The 21847-nt window shown below is 43.0% G+C and overlaps 1 protein-coding gene across 1 annotated transcript in view; it reads left to right on the top strand.

Annotated features, from left to right (window-relative positions):
* Ush2a (usherin) overlaps positions 1–21847 on the top strand; it is a 644634-nt gene that overhangs the window by 377342 nt on the left and 245445 nt on the right. The window contains 1 exon segment of the mRNA XM_040738771.1: positions 779–958. Coding sequence (XP_040594705.1) covers positions 779–958 — 180 coding nt within the window.

The following is a 21847-nucleotide window of genomic DNA, read 5'->3' as shown; positions in this document are numbered from 1 at the left end:
CTCTAATTCTTAGCTCTCCCCCACCACTCTTTTTACCATGAGTGTTATGCAGGATTTCGGAGAGAGCAGAGCCATTATTACCAGGGTGGACATTTCTCTCTGTCCTACACAGGCTGAGATTTAGAGATTTGATATGGGTTTACCAAGATTTTAAGGATGGTGGTGTGGCACACAGTGAGGGCACGTGGGAAGCGATTGCTTTATGCAACCAGGTGGTTTTTTTTTCCGTCTGCTAAGAAAGCTAGATACAGATGTTCTGGTCCAAAAGGGCATAAGTGGCAGCCTACCCACAGAAACTGTTTTATGATATTCTGCCCAACCCCAGTTTAAAGAGACATGAAATAGAAAGAGGCCAGGCTAGCTCTCAAGCATGGTGAGCCAAAGATGGGGCATGTCAGAGTGTGCTACCTACAGTTGGAACCATTTTACTTAGGGGCATCACTTCTGTCTACATATTAAAGAAAAGTCAAGGATTATGAAAAACTAAATCATCAAGGGCTTATTTCTACATCTGGACACTTTATGTGTGTGCACGGTACTTGTTGCATAACATCATATTGTCTTTGCCTGTTTGACGCCTGTGATCTGTAGATACTAACACACCCTTCATTTTATTCATAACATAGTGACGTGAGTGTATGCACTGAAGGGAACACATGCAATGCCTCATAGGTGCTGGTTGGATAATTCAGCTTGGCATTGCATCTTTATCAGCCCAAGAAAATACCCAAGTAGTCGAAGAGACTGATCATTGAACGTAATTTTCCTCTTCAATCAGCAGGTAACAACTACACCCTTCCCAGTGGCACAGAAACCATCTGCAACAGTGAGGGGAACCAGCTCTGGGTGCTGGTGGATGACTTGGTTCTTTGCTCGCACTACATGGTACAACTGAATGCTTCCAACAGCCGAAGCAGCATGCTCAGAGACCACATCTCTGTTGAAATGCCTCCAGTGGGTGAGTCTGTGAAAACTGTTGTAGACTTTCTGTTGTTAAACAGGAAGCCCAGAACTGAGTCACTATTGAATATTTAATTTTAAAACACAGAGGTTCAGCTGTAGTTCTGAATGTTTGGGCAGCTTTGGTTCTTGAAAACTCATTATTGATATTCTATTATTGCTTTGATGAGTGTGCTTTCTTCTGATAATGTGTATGTGGACATGTGTATGTGTGTACACATGTGTATATGTATAGTTCTATACATGTGCATCTCTGGATATCTTAAGAACATTATTAAATACATTTTTGTTTTGTTTTTTAATTCACTGGGATTTTTGTTTCTTCATTTCTTCAACTTTCCAGATTTTGTTAATCTTTTTCAATTTTGACAACATATTTAGAAGGAGATGGTATGGGGGCTGGCATCAGTATCCAGGGATTATTGAGAACTGTGAAAACATACAACCCTTTTGCTCTTTTGCAGAACATATTCACAATATCAAATTTAAAATATAGGCCCTCTATGTAAGGATCAGAAAGTGTCCATTACAGTAGGACTCTCATTCACATAAACACTTGGTGTTAGCAGTCACTATAGCCCTTTCCTCTATGAATTGCAATGCATTCTGGGTGTGTCCATCATCTTAACAGTCACTAAAGCCCTTCCCTGTGTGAAATGCAGTGCATTCTGGGTATGTTCATGCTAGCCCTTTCCTTTGTGAAATACAACACATTCTGGGTATGTTTATTTTAAATATTTCTATTTAAAATTGGTGCATTTTAAAATAACCACAATTATTCTAAAATGTGCAGTCAACCCGCCCCATGTCCTAACTATTTATGGTGTCTAAGTGATAAGGAGAAATCCCCCGTTCAAAAGGCAGTCACAGCTGGTAAACAGGAAGCATGTCTTGGAGTAATGAGACCATGGCTCTCAACTGAGCCTCAGAATGTGGGCATTCTGCATATACTCCAGGAGAAGGACTAGGGAGACCTAGCGTCTGTCCTGAAGCCATGCTTCCGGCACCCAAGCACCTTAATACCGAGGTGCTCTTCTCTGTGTGTGATAATGACTCAAATTAGTACATTCCCGTTGCTCATTCAGTACTCACGGGAGGGTGTGTTTGCCAATACAAGGACCAATGTGACAAAACAGGAGTAACTAAGTCATTGCTTTATGGGTGTGTGGCGGAGCGGGGGCTCCTCTGTGGCCCACAGCATCTGGGATCAGTGTGGCCACTGAGAGTAAGTACCCAGAAGTCCAGATTAGGGAGGTGACCCTTCACCCAAAAAGGAAGCCGCATCCGTGGAGACAGAGCAAGTGCCACTTTATTGCCACCATTAGGACTTATTTTCTCCCGTCATTAGATTGTTGTTGATTACAATTAGGAAACTTATCGCTTTGAAATGATCTTTTTTTATGACCTTGTGGCAGTTTAAAGGTGATACCTCATTGATTAAATAGGTTTTAGTTCATGCTTCCTTTTACTTAATGAGCTGAAAACGTATTATCATGATTTACACATAAAAATCATGCTGAAAAGCATGTGGCATCCAGTGGAATATGTGTGTTTAAGTAGAATTAAATTAGTGCTGAGAGTTATTAAAGAAATCTTGCATGCCTTCCAGTGAGCTGTGATTCATACTGGAATGGACAGTAAATGAGCCAGCACGCAGAAGGGAACCGACAGGCAGAGGTATCTCTGTGGGCTCCTTGCTTTTGTGTTGTGTTTGGCTGGTACAGCCACTGCCGTTTCTTTGCTTTCAACGGCCGACCCCTTGAATGGTGATGCTGAGTCTCCAGTCTTTCTACGCTGGATAATGTGAGGTTTGAAAAGGAGTAGTCTGAGCTGCGGCTTCTTTGTCAGATACACCCAAAACACCGCAATAGGAAGTTTGGTTGGTGGTGAGGGGGGATGCTTTGGTTTTTCCTTACCTGATATTTGCTATCAAATATTACCTGGGGGGCCAGGGAGAGCTCAGCATGTGAGAGTGCTTACCGCAGAAACAGGAGCACCTGCGCTTGCATAGTCGGTGCCCGTGCAAAATCTGGGCCTGACTGCATGCCTGCAACCCCAGTACCTGGGAGGTGAGTGAGACACGGGAAGCTACCTGGGTCTAAATGACACTCAGCCCAGCACAAAAACGGTGAGGTTAGGGCACAGCAAAGGTTCTGTCTCAAGGAAATAAGGGTTGCAGCAAGATACCCGATGTCCTCCTCTTGTTTCCACGCAAGCACGTGGGCACACGAACAGTTGCAACACACATACACACACGTGCATGCTCACACGCACACACGCACACATGCACGCACACATGTACACACATGCCAGTGCACTCACTTGCAATAGTAAACTCGCCTACTCAATCGGTTCATCAGCATGCTACCTCTTGCCAGCCTCGTGTAAGGCTCACTCCACAGCCCTGAGTATGTGTCGTGAGTACTGACATCACCTGTTTAATTTGACCAGCACGCTTTGCCAGTAAAATCCTACAGAGCAGGGGCTGTTTCCAGTTCTTTTTTTGTCTTCAGTGCCTAGATCAAACCTGGCACTTGGTAGGTGTGTGATGAATAATTGGTGAGTGCATGAATAAGTTTGGTCAGGATGGCTTAATGAAGGGCTGGGGGATGTCTCATAGGTAAAGGGCTTGCTACACAGCGTGAGGACCTGAATTCAGATCCCCAGCACACAGGATAGATAGCCTGTGAAGCGTTGGATGTCTGTAACCCCAGAACTGTGGGAAGTTGAGACAGGAGGATGCTGTGGGTGGCTTTCCACCAGCCAATCTAACCAGAGGAGCTAGCTGCAGTCCAGCCAGAGACCCTGTTTCAGGGAAGGAGGAGGAGCAATCAGGACACGTGGCACCCACTGGTGCTTATGTACATATGTACCTGCACACACATGTGCACATACTGCATGCATATACAGTTAGAGTTTAATAACCAGTAAGTCATTGGTTACCATTCCTCAGTTTCCCCCAGACCCAGTCTCTGCATGGGGACCTCTATGTGGTAGTCAGTGGCAAAGCTGGGACCGTCTCTGTGCACAGCTGGCCAGTGGTGAAAGGCTGTGACCACATAAATCTAGCTGTGACCAGAGAATTAGAGTAAGAAACAGTCCCACATTTCTTTAGCTTCCCTGTCCTAGCTGGTTGCTTTTTTCTTGGATGAACAAAGGATGACTACCCCTTAGCATATGCAGGAATTTGGAAAGGAAAGAGAAGGAAATGCAGTGTGGAGAATTTAAATGCCAGTATTGAGAAGTGACTCAGCACTTAAGAGTAAAACAACAACAACAAAAACCGGTTCTTTCAGAGAGGAGGAGCTTTCAGAGTTTGGTTCCCAGAATCTGTCAGACTATTCACATCTCCCTGTCACTCAAGTGCTGAGGGATCTGATGCCCCCTGCTGGAGTCTTCTGGCATCACACACACACACACACACACACACACACACACACACACACACACGCACAGCCTTCATCTCTTAGCTGATGGTTGTGAGACCTCTCATCACTAGTCTCCAACTCTCTTTTGCTGAAGGGAAAACTGAGCATGAGAAATAAAGTCGTGAGAGGGTCCAGCAGACCAGGCACTGAGAGCTGCCCAGCTTGGACACTATTTCATCTCCAGAACTGCTGGGCGTGACAGTGCCCATGTGGAAACCTAGCCCTGAGGAGCAGAGCAGCCAGACAGCCCAGCTGAATTAGAGGCCCCCAGTTCAGGGATCCAGGGGGCACAGGATGTCAACTTCTGGCTTCCGTGTGTGCGTGCACATATATGCAGACACATGCACAAAGACACACATGTATACACAAAGGAAATCTGAGGAACCCATGCTATTTGAAGTTATGAAGGAAAGACAGCTGTGGCTGTGGAGGTCCCCAAAACCTTGCATATAAAAAATGAGTTTTCAGTATTTGGGAACCTGGAGGAGTATCTCTTGTTTTCATCCTCAGGGTCCAGCCCCTCCTCCCTGTGCTCTCAGGATCCTGAAATCCTGCCATCACTGTATTTTGTATTATTTCTAAAACAGAGAAACACTTCTTGGTGTTAAGACACTCTGGGAAATGAAAGATCATTTTAATCCAAGCTCTGGAAAAGCCTTATGGAACAGGTACAAGAGTTCTAGGCGAAAAGAGTTAAAAAAACAAAAAGGAATCCAAACGTTAATCTATAAATATGAAACCTCCCCGTGACCTTTGCCCCACCAAGGTCTGAAGTTACTAATGGGGTTAGGATTTCAGCGCTTAATGGGGCTCGGTGCATCTGTGTTTTGTATGCATGGAATTCCAGCGTACGGTTTAATAAGTGGTTGACATTGGTGATGTCCCTTAATTTGCTTAAATCTAATTGGCTCTTTTATCAGTCAAACCTGTATGGATCTGCAATTGATCAGAAGGGGTCAGCCATGACTCTGCATGTAGTTAAATGGTGAAAGCGTCGGCTAAAGCCACAGTGGCCGGATAATCAGCAAAGGATGAACAAATTCTCTTAGAGGGGGAGGGAGAAGGAGCTCCCAAGTTTTGCAGGATCTTCAAGTTCAGAACAAAGGCGTTATGGAGTGTATAAATTTTAAATATACTGCATTTTGCCTCCAGACTTAAACCTTTTTTGTTTCCAGATGAACTGAAATCTTGTCTGAAACTGTCTTTGTTACATCAAAGACCTACTCAGAGAGCGGAAAGAGACAGCAGAAGCTTAAAAGGGCATAGTTTAAAATGATTACTGACACACTTCAGACTGACGAGCTACAGCCAGATTATATTTTTATCAGTGTTTCCTACCTTTGCAGGAAAAATCGTTTTCTCCTGTTTGTCTAAATGGTTTCAGTGTAATCAGGAAGGAGTTCAGAACCACCTGTACCTCTAAACCCCATCCAGTTTCTCCGGCAACAAATAAGTGGTGGTTTCAACGATTGATTAGAATTACTGCAGCTTAGACGCTCCATTAAAATATAAGGCTCCAGGAAGCCACTGTTTTCTGAAATGTGTTCTTTGAAAAGCAAGAGCAGAGAGACCAGGAAAGTGACTACAAAGGGGTTCACCCTCAGAGTCTTTCCATTGCCCCTCCCCCTCCTCACCACCTAGCACATCAGTGAGAGAATCCACATGGGTTAGAGTTCTGACCTTTTGCACGGTAAAACCTTAGAGGGTGGGTTCTCCCAAACATGGGTTTATACTCACCCCTTTGACTAGCTGGCTGTGTTGCCATGCACAGATACCCAATCATCCTCAGTTTACACAACTGTGCTTTGGGCTGGCTGAGGATTCCCACCATAGAGAATTGCCCAGGAGACGCAACAGCAGTGCGTTTATTTGCATAGCTCGTGACCACTCAGCACTTGCAACCCGCATATGGAGACCAGACATACAGAATGCTTCCGTTAAGGCTGCCCTGCTTTTATTTTGTTTTCCTCTTTCAAGATTTGTCTGTTTACTCTTATTTTACTTGCATGTGTGTATGTGCATCACGTGCATGTCCAGCGCCAGCAGAGATCAGCAGAGGGTGTTGGAGCCCACAGAACTAAAGTCACGGGCTCTTCTGAGCCACCATGCGGGCACTCAGAACAGAACCCGGGACCCTCTGCTAAAGCAGAGCGTGCTCTTAACTGCTGAGACGCCACTCCAGCCCAGGTGTTGCCTGTTCTTAAAAGAATGGTGTGTAGACACCCAAAACTTTGAAAACAGCTTAGTACAATTTTCCCTTGAAGGGTGTGGAGGTGGAAACGGGACAGTGTGCCAGGCACTCACAGGCCAGCTAGCCTGGAACATTAGCATGCAGCATACGGTCCAAGAGCAGAAGCCATTAAAAGACCACGCCTCAAAAGGATAAAAACGAAGAAGTGGCTCCCATACGCTGTCCTCTGACTGGCACACATGTGCCTACACATACACAGAAAAGAGATAAATTAATTGATTAAAATGTCCGTAACTCGATAGTTGGAGGAATGGTCTGTATTCCTTTAATGTGTAGTGATTTAAAAAAAATTAGTTATTTCTAAACTCTGAAAATTTTCATTCTTATTTCTTCTTAGTTCTGCCACAATTATCAAATATTTATGGGCTGTGAAGACAGTAACAATGGATGGTTTGTCAATGTTTGCAGCCCAGATAGCCGAGACAAAGTATTCGCCAACATGTTGTGGGTGCTATGGCTTGTATAATGGTCTTCAAAATTGTTTTTGCTGTCCATGTTTTTTACTTGGTGATCATTTTTCAGGGTTTAAAATTAGATTGAAGTTATCCCATTATTGGTCTTACTCTTGTCAATATTGCTCAGAAGAAACAAATATCATTAACTCTTGACGTCTTGAAGTCTCTGTAGGTTATGTTTAGTTCTTTGTTTTAACCCCCATTTTCAATTAGTTATTGTGACTAATAGACAATTCATTGAGAAGGGTAGTTAAAACAGGACCTTTGAAAATAAATCCAAAAACATCTTGAATATAATTCAACTCAGAGAATGTACCCCATAGTAATATTGCATATGAGTAAAGGTTACCTGTAAGGTTTCAAGTTGCTTTTTCAGGGAGTTCATTGTCATTCATTGATAAGCCTAGCATCCTTATTCTAAAAACTATACCCACAATGCATAGTTTATGATCCCTACTTTTAAAGTTAAAGCAGAACAAGGGGCAGGAGACATGGTTCATCTGCTGAGAAAGCTCGCCACTCTTTCAGAGAGCTGAAGTTGGGTGTGTAGAACCCTCATTAGGTGGCACTCAGCTACCTGTGACTCCGGCTCCAGGGAGTGCAACACCCTCTACTGTCCTCCACGACACGGCAACACCTGTGCTTACACACACACACACACACACACACACACACACACACACAAAGTAAAATCTTTAAAAGGGAAACAAAAATATAAAGATAATAAGTAGACTCTAGTTTCAAGATTCTTGTGTTCTCACAACCTCACACAGTTCTGACAGAATACTATGATTAAGTTCTAATTTTAAGCTGCATAAAACAATGAATTCTTATGGAAACAAATCTCTGTTATCCTCATAGTTTAGGTAATATCTAATTATGTTATAGTTATAAAGTTACACCAAGGAGGCCCATTGACATGAACGTTTTTGGCAAAATAAAACTGTCTCTCAGTGAGTGTAGCTCTATTGGTGACAGTCAACTTTTATATTTGAGCTCCAGAGAGAATTGAATCTCCCTCTCTGTGCATTGCAGAAGAAATAGGAAACACACATTAGTCTAGCAAATCAGTTAAGAAGGGTGAATGGAAAGAAAGTACTGTGTAAGAGAAGGAAATGAAGCACCCATGTGGGGAGGCTCTGTTCTCAGAGCACCCACCCTCAAGAGAGCAGGGCAAGTCAAGAAAGTCGTAGCTCAGGCCATGGGAAACACTGGCTCTGCTTTGAAAGGAAACGGAAATCACAGGTATTTCCCCTCAGTTGACCAGGACCTGAGACTGAGACTCAACTTAATTCATTCAAATGAGTCTATTTTCTCCTTCATGGAAAAATTGTGTTTGTTTATTAATTTATTTGTATTTTATTGAAAGCTGTATGTACAACTTAGGGAGTCAGTTCCCTCTATCCACTGTGTGGTATCTGGGAACAGATTCAGGCAGTCAGGCTTGGTGACAAGCGATTAAAGGAGAGATCGAGATTCTCTTCTCTATTTTAATTTAAGCCAAAACCCCATTCTAGGGCCTCAGGAGTGGATGTAGAACTCTAGACTCAACCTATTTCATTCACAATGCTGCAGCAGTGAGAGCCTGCTGCACTTCCTTGCCTGTGGATGTTTCTTCCTGATACGACAAGATGCTCCTTTTAAAAGGTGAAATGAAACTAATAGTTTTCAAAAAGGTAGGACTGCCCTTCCCCCGTTGAATGTGTTTGATGTTTTCTTTCTGATACACTTCCATCCACATTGATTCATTTACAAGATTTGAGTAGATACTTCCACATTCAAGGGGCCACAGTAGGTCTTAAAGTGTGCAAAGGGATGAAAATAAAAAGATAAATAAACTTTTACACTTGACAGACTGCAATGGAATAGAAATAAAAAATAAACTGAGAGTCAGAAACTGACATAAAGAATTGACTGGCATGGCGGCGTAGCACAGCATTCAGAAGCAAGAAAAGATGAGATTAACAGCCTTTTATAACATAGGAGCCACGATGAAGATACAGGATCGTTTAATAGTGTTCTTTAAAACAACACGAACACATACACAGATGGCTCATCCTTGCCTTCAGCGTATTAAAAACCACACAATTTATATTGCACCTGGTTCTTATGAATCTTTAGAATAGTTGTGCATAATGTTTTCCTACTGTGTATATCTTCCAAATGTGCTGCAATTTTTTCCCTCGGGGTGGGGGGAGCTAAACCTATGGAAGATAATAAAGTAATTGAACTCAGCAAATAAAATGTATTTAAATTCTTAATAAAGTGTGTGTTTCAAAACACCTAACACCCCATCTAGCTTCATTCATGTTTTCTCCTAAGTACTTTATTGGAGTTGAGCCGTGGTGTTCATGTCTATCTTTAGTATGTGACTCCAGTTCTTACCTCTGGTTTTCTAGAATGGGTAGTCTGCACTGTGGTGGCTGTGGGTGTGTGCTCGCTAGCATGCACGTTTATAAAATTACATATCCTGAGCCAAAGAAGGGGGTATATTTCCCCGTGACAGTTTGTGAAGTTTCCTTCACTTTTTATGCCAATAATCTTGACAATGAGTGTCCTGCTTGTGAAAACAGTTTAGAGAGACACAAACTTCTGAGCCATGGAGGAGAAGGACGGGAACTTTGAAGTGAACTTAAGGGAGCACTCAACAAGCCTCCAGCCAAGAGCTCACAGCCCTGCACATTTGCATAATGCTCTCCTGTGTTTTATACAGTGCACGTGTCCCCCCACACAATTAAGTGCTATCTTCAGAGCATCCTGGGGCAAGGCAGAGAGACTGAAAGAAATAATTAAATGAAAATCACATTTTCCCTACTTTACCAAGGGAGAAAGATGGGAGGTATTGCCTCTCTGAGTTCCATTGACATTAAAAACCATATTTTTTAAAAGGAGTAAGTACAATCCTCCTGTCTGCATCTCATCTCGGAATGAAGGTTTATCTTTAACTTTAAGATGGAAAGAAAAATCGTGTGGATGTGACGGCTTCACTGTTTAAATGCGACTTGAAATTTTATTTGAACTCATCGAGTGCCCTGAAGAAATGTTCCTTTTATTTCTTAGAAAATAATATCATTCTTTTCTTGACTTCTTTATTATACAGCAGCTCAGTGCCTGACTTATATAAAATCCTAAGAGCATCTAGCCACCTGTGCAGCCATTCTTAGGAAACTGAGGGAATCCTTAGTGAGGCTGAGACATGCCAGGGTTCCAATCCCTTGATTAACAACATAAACAATAACACATTCCCTTTTGTTATCTCTGTGAGTGGTTAAAGAGTACTCTCATCCAAAGTTTCTAGAGTCCTTTCTTAAGGGAAACCAGACGTTAGTGGACATATTCATTCCAACCACTGTGCTATTCTGATTGTTAACTAGTTGGTGCAAAGGAAACTTCCATGTGCAGATGGCAATTGTCCAACCAAAAAATTGAAAGCGTGGAGAGCCGGCACTCCTCAAAGACAGGTTGACTAATACAGGGAGTCACACCTGGTCCTCACACTTCAGTGGTTGCTTTGGGCTTTGCTCTGACTTCCATTCTTATTGTAATGGATGATGTCTTATCTGGCAGCATACAGATTTGTGGGAAAGACAGAAACAATGGCTGAGTGATGCCCAGTACAGAAGGGACTAAGAGCTAGCCTTCTCCCTGTCTCTCAGCATTTCCAGTGTCTCTAGGCAACAATTGCCCACTCAATCTGTTGCCCCATTTCAATTCCAGTTATCAGGGGTCAACTGTGTGTGTGGGGGGTCTGAATTATTAAATAGAGAGTTCCTGAGTTTTAAATGAAATGTTTTCTAAACAGCGTAATAAAGCCTCAAACTGCCTCACGCCGTCTTTGGTATAGTCTCCTCAGCTTCTGTTCATCGCTGGTATAGTCTCCTCAGCTTCTGTTCATCGCTGGCATCTCAGTTACCAGATCGACTGCTGGTTTGATTTTTCTGTATTCCATGTATACATTGAGCTGTGTGTCAGACAAAGCGTTGGCGGGCACAGTCCTGTATTCTGTGGTCTGGGGTATCTCAGAACATGTCACCCTCAGATGAAGGGCTGCAGTGTCATGTCCTCAGGGAATGATGGTGACTTTTTATTTTTCATTCTTGCACAAACTACCTTAACTTTTTCTGTGGTTACAGGGGTCTAGTTTCCCTCTCAGAAAGAACATTGGCTCCACTGCCCTGTGTCTCGTGAGTGTTGTGTGTGCTCCATCAGAGCTGTGAAGGAAGCAGTGTAGTCGGCAGAGGTGACATGCCGTGTCACATGCTGAAAGCTTGGATTCTGGGAATCCCTGGCCAGCTATTGCCTTGGGAAGGGTCTGAAATGTTGCCAGCATGGAGAGAGAAGAGTGTGTCAGAGCGAAGTGTAGAGGACTACTGAGCTGTAGCTATGCCACCTAAATACACTTTAATTGCGTAAAGCTCTCTTGAGTTAACTGGCTTCTGGTCACTTCTGGACCAGCCATAAATTCCTACCCAGCATGTCCCTGATCTAAAAGTCTTGAGAACTGCCTGATCACTTACCTGCTATTTCTCTGCTTCTGTAAACTATGCTGGATTGCTGCAGATGTCCACAGCTACCTTTCTGGATATGTCACAATTACAGTTTTTGACTTTAAAACCTCAAACAATCTGGAGGTCAAGGAAGCTTCCCACTCTTCTGCCTGGGACAGCCCACTGGTGATAAATAAACTCCATATGACTTACACAGGAATCTCAGGGGTTTTTCCTCTTCTGGTACCCCACAATAGAAGATGGGCAGAATTCTGACAGCAGCACTGGCCATATTGACTCCAGCACTGCCAAAGACCAACTCTTGGTTCCAATTGTCTCTCCTAGGAGCCAGTTAGCTCTTTTCATGATTTAAGCCTCTGAGTTGGGCTTTGTTATTTGGAAAGGAGATACTTGGAGGGGGGTGGCCTGAGTGGAAAATGGTGCCCTCAACCTTCCTGTAGACCATACCAAAACAGGAGGCTTGGCCTATGTACCAGCTTTTGTCTAAACTCCCAAGGAGGAAGTTTCCAGAAGCAAGCCTGATACAAAATAGGACAATCACTTCTAAGACTGTATGACTGTTAGCTTGCCATGGGGGTGCTCCCTTGCCCTGGAGGTTCCCTTAGAGCCCCTGAGCACTGTTAGTCTCCTGAGAACTTCTGTCTTCACTTACAGGTGGAAGGCCCACATTTCACCCACAACCTTCGTACTACTCAGCCATTAGGTTTGACCTCAGTGTTTTTCTGTGACTTGAGCTTCCCGTGGCTGACTTCTCAGGCCTGAGTCGCTCCCACAGTCTGCGCCACTCTGTTACCTGAGAACTTCCTCCAAGTCCACATTTGTTCTTTGCTTTTCCATGAGCACGTGTATGCGATGTGTACGGATGTTTACATGCCCGTTTGTACGTGGACAGACACATATGCACATGTAGGTGAGTATGCATGAATGGGTACACGCATGTGGAAGTCACAGGTTGACATCTGGTATCTCTCTCAGTGAGTCTTCATCTTAGTCATTGAGTCGTGGAGCTCACCCCTTGCTATCAGTCTGGCTGGCTGGTGGGCTTCCCTGCCCAGAAGATGTGTAGACAGGTAGAGATCTTAACTCTGGTCCTGCCTCATGCTGGTTGCTTGTGAGTCAAGTGCTTTAACCACTGAGACCCCCCCCATCAAATTCTTGAACGCCACACTCTGATGACTAACACCAAATTATCTGAGACTGAAGCTCTATGTTAATGATCGCCCCTCTCCTCTCCCCATCCCAGGTCATTCAGACATTCTAGCTTGACAGCCATGGAATTGGATAACCGTTAAAATGCCCACAAATCGAACATGTCACACGGTCTTTTTCACAACTTTATTCCACATTTGTAAGTAGGAACTCTGACAGGGAAATAGGTCAGCCAGTTTTCTGTGTCCAACATTCTTAGGGTCAGAGGCCTCCCCCACAGTGTTCCTGAATGGGATGGAGACAGATATCTATTGTAGGCAGCTGGTTTCACTGCCAAGTCCCCCCACCCCACCCCAGCAGTACCAGAAAGCAACAGCCTCGGTGTTTATGCACAGAGGAATACTAATGGCCTTCCCTACCCTGAAGACACTGTCAAGGAAATTTCCTCTGCTCCTAGATCCCTTCACAGAACATCTGTTACCAGGATGTCCATGTAACTAAACCTGAATCTCTTCCCCCTGGGTTCCCTTACTGAGCATCTCATGATTGGGTTACATCTTTAGCCTGGATCCCAGGGTTTTCTGGCTGTTAGACTATAAGAGTTAGGGTTTTTACTTCTAAAAGTTCATAAATACAACTCCACAGAGTATCCTCATGTAATTATAAATTGCCAAGAGGACCGTTAAGATGATGCAGTGTTTCATTTGACAGAAAGAGTTCTTTGATGCTGTGGTTATTTATACCAAGGGAGCCCTCACTGAGTTCAGGTGTTTCTCTTATCTTATACTTTTTTATTAGCACATATTAATTGTATAAAATATTGAGATTCACTGTGTTTTGCATGCATGCATACAATGTGCTTTGACCATATGAAAACTCAGTTTTCGCTATGAGGAAACTGTTCTTCAGACTTTGTTTCTGTACAAGCTGAGGGAACAAGATCGGCTTGTAACTAGGCCATCAAGATCATGAAGCTGGGAGGAGAAACAACTCCAAACACCTATGAGCCTGGAAATCTGACTCTTCCTCATAGCCTACCCTATCTTCTCTTGCAAAGGTAGCATGCATTTGTTGACCCTGCCCATCAATGGGAACGACAGAAGGGACTTGACTCTACAAGTGTGTCAAATCTAATTTCAAGCATATTGATTGGTTGAGCCATTGAAGGTTGAAAACCTGTTGAAGGAACCAGAGTGTATCCTTGAGTTAACTTGCCCACTGATGCTTCTCAGTGTGACAAATAAAAAGTGAGGGGTAATTCACTGAAATATGTCTCATGGGCCTCGCAAACTAGTATGGTAGAACAATACGCCACAATGCACAGTCTACACGGAAGGTAAGGGGACCATCAGCTTGGCCCGTCTACTTCCATGGTGGTTACAAGGTCGAACTTGCTACCAAGAAGTTACACAACTTCTTTAATGCCAGCCAAGAACCCCATGAACTCCTACCACATAGATGAATTAATAAGAATATAAAGCAGGTCTGGAAAGATGTCTAAGCCTTAAAAGTACTTGCCACATAGGCCTGATGACCCGAGATTCGTCCCTAGAATCCACATAAAGGCAAGAGAGAATCAGCTCCACAAAGTTGTCCTCTGACCTCCTCAGGCAACGGCATGGCACATGTGCACGTATGTATGCAAATCATTTGTAAACACAAAAATGATACCTTTGGAAATTTAAAAAATATTTAAAATTAAATTTTAAAAAACAAAGTCTAGTCTACACTCAGAAAAAAGAGAATGCTGTGTTGGCTCTCTGCTTCTCTGTTTAGGGAAGGCCTTACACCGTGAAGGCCTCTTTTCTGTATTCCCAGGTCATGGAAGATGTCAACTTGGCGTGTGCAGCTCTTCCTTTGACGCGTGTGTGAAAAATCTAGATTTCTCTCTTCTGTTTGCTGCTGCAGGAGATTTGTGCAGGTGTTGCACAGGAAAGGTCATCAAAGCGTGTTCAGATGCATTTACCCAGCGTTAGTGCGTCACCATGGAGTCGTTATTGTTAATTACTGACTGGCCGTCTCATTGGACCCATATTATATCCCAGATCTTTCTGTTAATTCTCTCTGTGTCTCAGAGGAAATGAGTGATTTCGGTTTTCTGATTGAGCGGAGTGTGCACTTCTGTAAAGACATACAGTTAATCTCATGAAACTAACTTTTCAAAAATTACACAAAAAAGGTCCTTGAAAGACAAGAAGAAAGTCTACCTGTGTCATGACAATGACGAATGAATAGATGGATGGGCGGATGGATAGATGGATGGATGGATGGATGGATGAATATATTACTAAATTACCTTTCTGTGAACAGTTTTAAGACCCTAAAATCTTGTTCATGGTGGAACATTGTAAAATATGATAGAATCCACTGCTATTAGCAGTGCAACTACATGGAGAAAGTATTCCCTTGAATGGCTACCCCAAAGTCCATCCATGTCTTCTGGTCAGAACACTTCTTCATGGGAATCTGAATTTGGGGCCTTGAGAAATGGATCCATTGGTTAATTTCCTTCATTCAAGCAAGAAGACCCAAGTTGGACCTGCAGTTTCCATAAAAATTGTCATCCACGTGTGCAGTGTATTCACACTGCAGTACACTGTGATTGCACTGCAGTGCACTGTGTTCACACTGCAGTACACTGTAATCACACACTGCAGTACACTGTGTTCACAGTGCAGTACACTGTGTTTACACTGTAGTACACGGTAATCGCACTGCAGTACAATGTGTTCACACTGCAGTGCACTGTAATCTCACTGCAGTACACTGTAATCTCACTGCAGTACACTGTATTCACACTGCAGTGCACTGTCTTCACACTGCAGTACACTGTGTTTATACTGCAGTACACTGTGTTCACACTGCAGTGCATGGTATTCACACTGCAGTGCACTGTAATCTTACTGCAGTACACTGTAATCTCACTGCAGTACACTGTGTTCACACTGCAGTGCACTGTATTCACACTGCAGTGCACTGTATTCACACTTCAGTGCACTGTATTCACACTTCAGTGCACTGTAATCGCACTGCAGTGCACTGTAATTGCACTGCAGTGAAGGCATAGGAGGGCCACTGGGGTTTGCTGGCCATCTGGTCGTCCAACAGAACTGGCAAGTTTAACAGTATATCAAAAACTAAGGTGAAGAGCAATGGAGAAAGACACATCATGTTGACCTCTGGCCTCTGTGATCCTGCACACCCACAGACACACACACACACACACACACACACATTCTGAGTACACAGTTGGCTCTTATCAACAACATAAGGATGTCTTTTAAATTGTACATTTGTTAAAGAAATGGACCAGAGTTCCTGCCTGCCCATGGGATTCAACAAACAGTGATTTCACTTTTTTGTGATCTGAATCATGAAGTCTTCCTTAGTGGACTGGTAAAGAGTAATGAGGGTTCATGAAGAAAGGATCAGCAGGGGTGTGTGTGTGTGTGTGTGTGTGTGTGTGTGTGTGTGTGTGTGTGATGGTGGGGGTGGGGTGGCTACTGTTTAAATGCTGTAAGCCATAGTTCACATGGAGTGAAAATGTATACTCATTCTCACTACTAAGCTGAAAATTAAACTAACTTGCAAACACCTCAATTGTTATTTTACTTGATGATTCTGCCAACTGCCTCTTAAATGTAGGTGGGCAATAAGAAGACGCAGCCAAAGGTACTGGCCTCTAAGCCCAATAACTCGAGTTGGACCCCCAAAACCCACAAGGAAGGTGTAAAGGAACCTCATCAAGTTGTCCCCTGACCACCACACGTGTGCTGTGGCATGTCCCCTATGATAACAATAATTATCACTATTTGAAATGCTTATAAAAAATGAAAAACTAAGTGGACGAGATGAGCAGACTGGTTGTGGCATGCTAAATTATGAGTGAGAAATAATTTGAAGATCAGAGTGGCTGTTTGGGAGGCGGGACTCTAGTAGGAAAGGCATTGGGTCTTTTAGTCTGTCTCAAATATCTGCTATGTGTTCTCTCTGCCTTGGAAATCCCCTCCCCACAGTTTCTGGATCTTGATGTTTAATTTAACACAAAGGTCTTTGAGACGCACAACAGGGGGTTGCTCCTGGTCGTTCTGGCATTGAGGAAATTGAAATGTACATGTTTTTTTTCTCATTTATCAAAGAAGGGTAAGAATCTAAAGTGACATTTTATATCAAATGAATTATGAACTGTGTACTCTGTACCTAAGGGAACAACAACCAAATTAGGCTTTTAGATAAAAAGGAGAGCATGACAGACACACACAAAAATAGGGTTTTAATAAAACATACAGTAGTTTCTGGTACTGTGTCTAACAGCGACATGCTATCTTGTAGTGGAGGCTGGAAGCGTATGCAGCCTACTCAGAAATCTGTAAAATTTAAGTGTGTTTAAGAGACATCCACAAAGGACTGAACCCAAGTTTCATATGGCATGGCTTATTAGTCAGGGAAATGGTCACAGAAATCCAAGGATTTCTTTTTTCCTCAATTCTTATTTTCTCAGAAAAAAAAGACAACCGTGAATTCTTACTTTCTTGGAGAAGACAAAAATGTAGGTTATGTGCAGGGAAAATGTCATATAGGATAAAAATGACTTCCAAGAATATGCCACCTGCCATTACCTCCTCTGTCTGTAGCACCTACACGCACTCTCACACACAAGCAAGATATTCTCATTGGCATCCAAGTTTCTAAAATCACAGGGTCCAATTCAAATCCTAATGTCTGGTCCTGTCCTCTGTATGACCCCGAGTGCTTTGTAGCATCATGTGGGGCCTGAGGTTTTCTGTGTGTAAATGGGAGGAGATGGCTGGCTTCACACAGGAAAACTAAGGCCCCACCTTTAGCTGACACTGGATTCCTGAGATTAAGGTATCTCTCGTACTTAATCCCCCAGGTGGAGGCAAACTAATATGGCTGGTAATCAGTTCACCATGTAACAGAATATCCCTGGGAATTGGGAACATGTTCTCCTGGGTCATGCTGCTATGCCCTATCTTATAACATTACAATAGAAAATTTAATTTATTAAGGTAAATAAGCTTGGGAAATAATAGTTATTATTTTATTCAGATGAGGTGGCACTCAGGAAGCAGAGGTAGGTGGATCTCTGAGTTCAAAACCAGCTTGGTCTACAGAGTGAGTTCTAGGACAGCCAGGGCTACACAGAGAAACCTTGTCTCAAACCATCCCCACAAAAAAAACTAACACAAACACTAAACTTGAAGCCTTATACACACAAAGACTCCTGAAGGACATCCCACTTTGGAATGGGTGTTACAAGGTTTCTCGTTCTATGCATATTGCTCCCATCTGTTGAAGGAGAAAGTTTTTCTGATGATTGCTGAGCAAGGTACTGCTTTATGAGTCTAGGAGTATAGCAGGATGTTATTAAATACCATTTTATTGCTACATTTTTTAAAATAACAGTGGTATTTGGTTTTACTCTAAGTCCCTGAGCTATCTAGTCTCAGGCTCTTGGTCAACCACACAGTCTCAGGTGTGGATTCTGGCTTCATGTAGAGGGACTTAAGTCAAATCACAAAGCTTGTGGGTCAACAATGTACTAGTATGTCTTGCGGGCAGGATACCATTGTCAGTCTGAGGGCTTGTGGGTGGATTGGAATTCCCATACAGAACTGAAGAAGGGACTTCAGCAAGAATGCATCGCTTTGAGAGTTCTAAATTCCTGAGAATCTGCACATAAAAGAGATAAAATCCCTTAGTGTTAATTCTACATGTGGTCTATACTAATGCTATATACAGTAAAAGTTATGTGGCTAAATTGCTAGAAGTAATTATTGTAATATCCCACATACACACTTTTTATTCACACTCACCTGTTTACACGGTTAACTGTGAAATGGCCTGAGTCAAGCTCGGAGTGTTGTGCCTTCCTAAAAATGTGCTCAGCCTGAGAAATTGTCATTTTTTTATTCTCAAGTATGATTCTAGCTCTAGGACCCTTTGTTGGGGGGAAGTCCTGTGCATTTGTCAATAAAGCACTGCTGGCCAATAGGAATCTAGATATGTGGGACTAGGAGTCCAGGAGGACTCTGGGAAGGAGAAACACAGGAGTCAAGATGTAACTCCATGGGGTAGGAAGCCCGGAAACTTGTCCGGTAAGAGATATACTTAGATTAACAATTATGGGGTAATTACTTAAGTCAGAGCTAGCCAGTAAGAAACAAGCAAGGCCAACAGTTTCATAATTAATATAGCCTCCTGTGTGTTTATTTGGGACTGATGCAGCTCTAGAACCAGGCTGGCGGGAAGGTTTCTCTCAAGGAAAAAGCCTCCCTTTACAACTCTTAATCGTAAATCAGTACCTAGAAGTCATTGTGTGTTTTCATTTCTTTCTTCTCACTGTTGCTTACATGTCCTAATGAAGAATGCGAGTGCTGGGACCTTCTGAGGTGAGACAGTCCTCCCTCATACATTCAGTTGCTATAACAAAATGCCACGGACTGGATGACTTACCAGTAACCTAAAGTTGTTGACAAAGACACCGGTGGGTTTGCTGTCTGGCGTGAGCTCATTTTCCTCAGACATGGCTGCCTGCTCACCCTAACCTTTCGTGACAGAAAGACCAGGAGTCTATGGAGTCTTCTCATACAGACACTGAATAGATTCCAGAGGCCTCTGGGGTCTAAGCGCCTGCTAGTCCCCGTTCCTGGTGATCTCTTAGGAACGGAGACTGCAATAAATAGGCACAGATTGGGGGTACAACCAAAAGCAAGAAGCATTCTGTATACCGTCTGAGTCTTTCCTGCCTAGACCTCCCTCTCCATTTGAGTAATCAAACATGAACTTGAATATTAGCTGCAAGGATTGTCATGGTTAAAATGATTTCTTTAAAGCAAGTTTTTCTGATCCTTCAATCATTAAATGGCTAAAATTTTTCTACAACAATGACTTAATTTTAAGTTCTGTGCAAGTCCCGGAGATTCAATGACAAGATAAAGTGTTATTCTAAAAGACAGAAGTGTCTTTGCTTCCCTGCCTAAGTTAGTTCCACTGGTCTGTTTTTGTGCTAGATACACTTAAAGAAGTGTAAATAAATGTAGTTAAATGCCCTCTATTGTTTTTAATTTTCTTTTTGTTGTTTAAAACAATTTTTAAATTTAAATGTATTCTAAATGTCCCCTTTCTAAAGAGTGGTACGGTCGTGAGTCAAGTACACCTGTTAAAGTGACCTGTGAACCTTTGAAAATTCATCAACATCAAGCTCTTCAGAGAATTGCTTTAGCCCATGTAAATAAACAGATGTAAACTAAAAGCAGGATGGAATTAGTCAAATATTACTTTTGTTGTATTCATTTATACTATTTTTCTAATGGATAATAGACTCGAAACAAAGGGTGTTTAAGTGGAAAAACAGAAACACTATATAAAAACTAATTGGATAAAAAGTGTGATACTCAAAATAATAGGGATACTAAGGTGTTTAGAAATACTGAGAGGATATCACATGTCAAAAGCAATGACGTAAGTCCAGTGCCTGAATCCAGCTAAGTTCTATGAGGGAAGAGAATGAAACTGGTTGGGTGATTTGAGATAGAAGGAAGCCCTTTCCTGTGGGTGCTCTGGCCACCGCCTCCAGGGTCTCTAATTAGTCCAACAATGTGACAGTTCTCTCTAGCTGAATAAATAGTGTATCTAATGAAATTCAAAATCCCTTACGTCATCCACAGTTTTGGGGCATTTCCAGTGAAGGGAGGAGGCTTCAGGGCATCTGATGGTTCCCAGCTGACAGATGCACTAAATTGTCTCTCAGAGTCCTTGGAAGCAAGACTTCTGTTTTCACATCACAAAGAGAGGGAGGGAGGGGGCTGCTTGATCCAATGAGTGCTTAAGGGAAGTGGATTGCTTTTTCCCTAAAAATGGTGCATAGCAACTAGCATTCGGTGTCGCCTTATTCTGGTGGCCTGGGCCACCTCTGCCCCTTCTTTCTGTATGATTCCCAGTATGTCCTGGGAACATCCTTATTCCTTTGCTGTTCTAATTAAACTATTCACAGTGAATCCTGGGCCCTGTCCACACATCACGAGACAGTACCAACTGGAGCCAGGTGAGGGAGGTGCCCCGTGTGCCCATGTTAGCTTTGGCAGATAATTTGTGCTGGTTTTTGAGGCTGTCCTCCCAAAGCTCTGAGTTGTTGGTGAACTCTACATTCCTAGTGGAGATATAAATCCAGCAAATTAGAAACAGAAGGCAAGTGTTGAACCAGCTTCAGGTTTTATTCGGGTATATGCTCTAAAATAATTCAGTCACTAAGACCATAAATAAATGTTTTTTCTTTATAAAAATTAAATTCTGATAAGCACATACTTCCTTTGCCAACAGAACTATCATTTGGTGTGTGTGTGCTGGTGTGTGCTCTATGAATGCATTGTCTATGCCCACCGAAATGTGTGCTTATATGCAGAGAGGCTGAAAGACAGTGTCTAGCATCCTCACACCCTCCTTAGTCCCTGTGACAGACTCTGTCACTGCACTTGAAGCCAGGCTGGTGACCAGCTGGCTCCAGTGGATCTTCCTGTCAGCCTGACCTCCTTTCCCCCCACCCCCACACACCCCTGCAAGGGCTGGGGTTACAGACTCAGGCACCCATGCCCACTTTGAACTTAGGTGCTTGGGAGTTGAACTCAGGTCTTCATGTGTGCACCAGGTGCTCTAACCCACTGAGCCATCTCTCCAGCCCCAGACAATGCTTTTGTCTTGAGTTCTTACCGCACTGGAGATAGACCTCGAGAAACTGTGGTCATTTCTCAGAGTGGGATAAAATTTGTATCTCATTCATCTAGTTCTCTGGGTTCCTCTGGGGCTTCTCTTTCTGGGCCTCTGAAAATCAAAGACACCTTGATGGATACAAGAAAGCCCTCTCAACAGCCAGAGATGGGAAGGAACTAAGAGAGCCAGCGGCAGAGAGATGAAGAGAGCCATTTTCTCCAAACTGCTGCTCCCTGAAAACAAAGCTCCTACAGATTTAAATGACACAGCTTAAATAACAGTACCCATTTCCTTCCATGGCTACTCATTGCACAATTTTTTCCAGCCTTCAGGATGGCGTCCATACTGGAAACTCTTTCCCTATCC

This window comes from Mesocricetus auratus, unplaced genomic scaffold (genome assembly GCF_017639785.1).
Source record: "Mesocricetus auratus isolate SY011 unplaced genomic scaffold, BCM_Maur_2.0 Super-Scaffold_100676, whole genome shotgun sequence".
Taxonomy (NCBI): domain Eukaryota; kingdom Metazoa; phylum Chordata; class Mammalia; order Rodentia; family Cricetidae; genus Mesocricetus; species Mesocricetus auratus.
The sequence above is the reverse complement of the archived record's forward strand: the minus strand, read 5'-3'. Positions and strand labels throughout refer to the sequence as shown.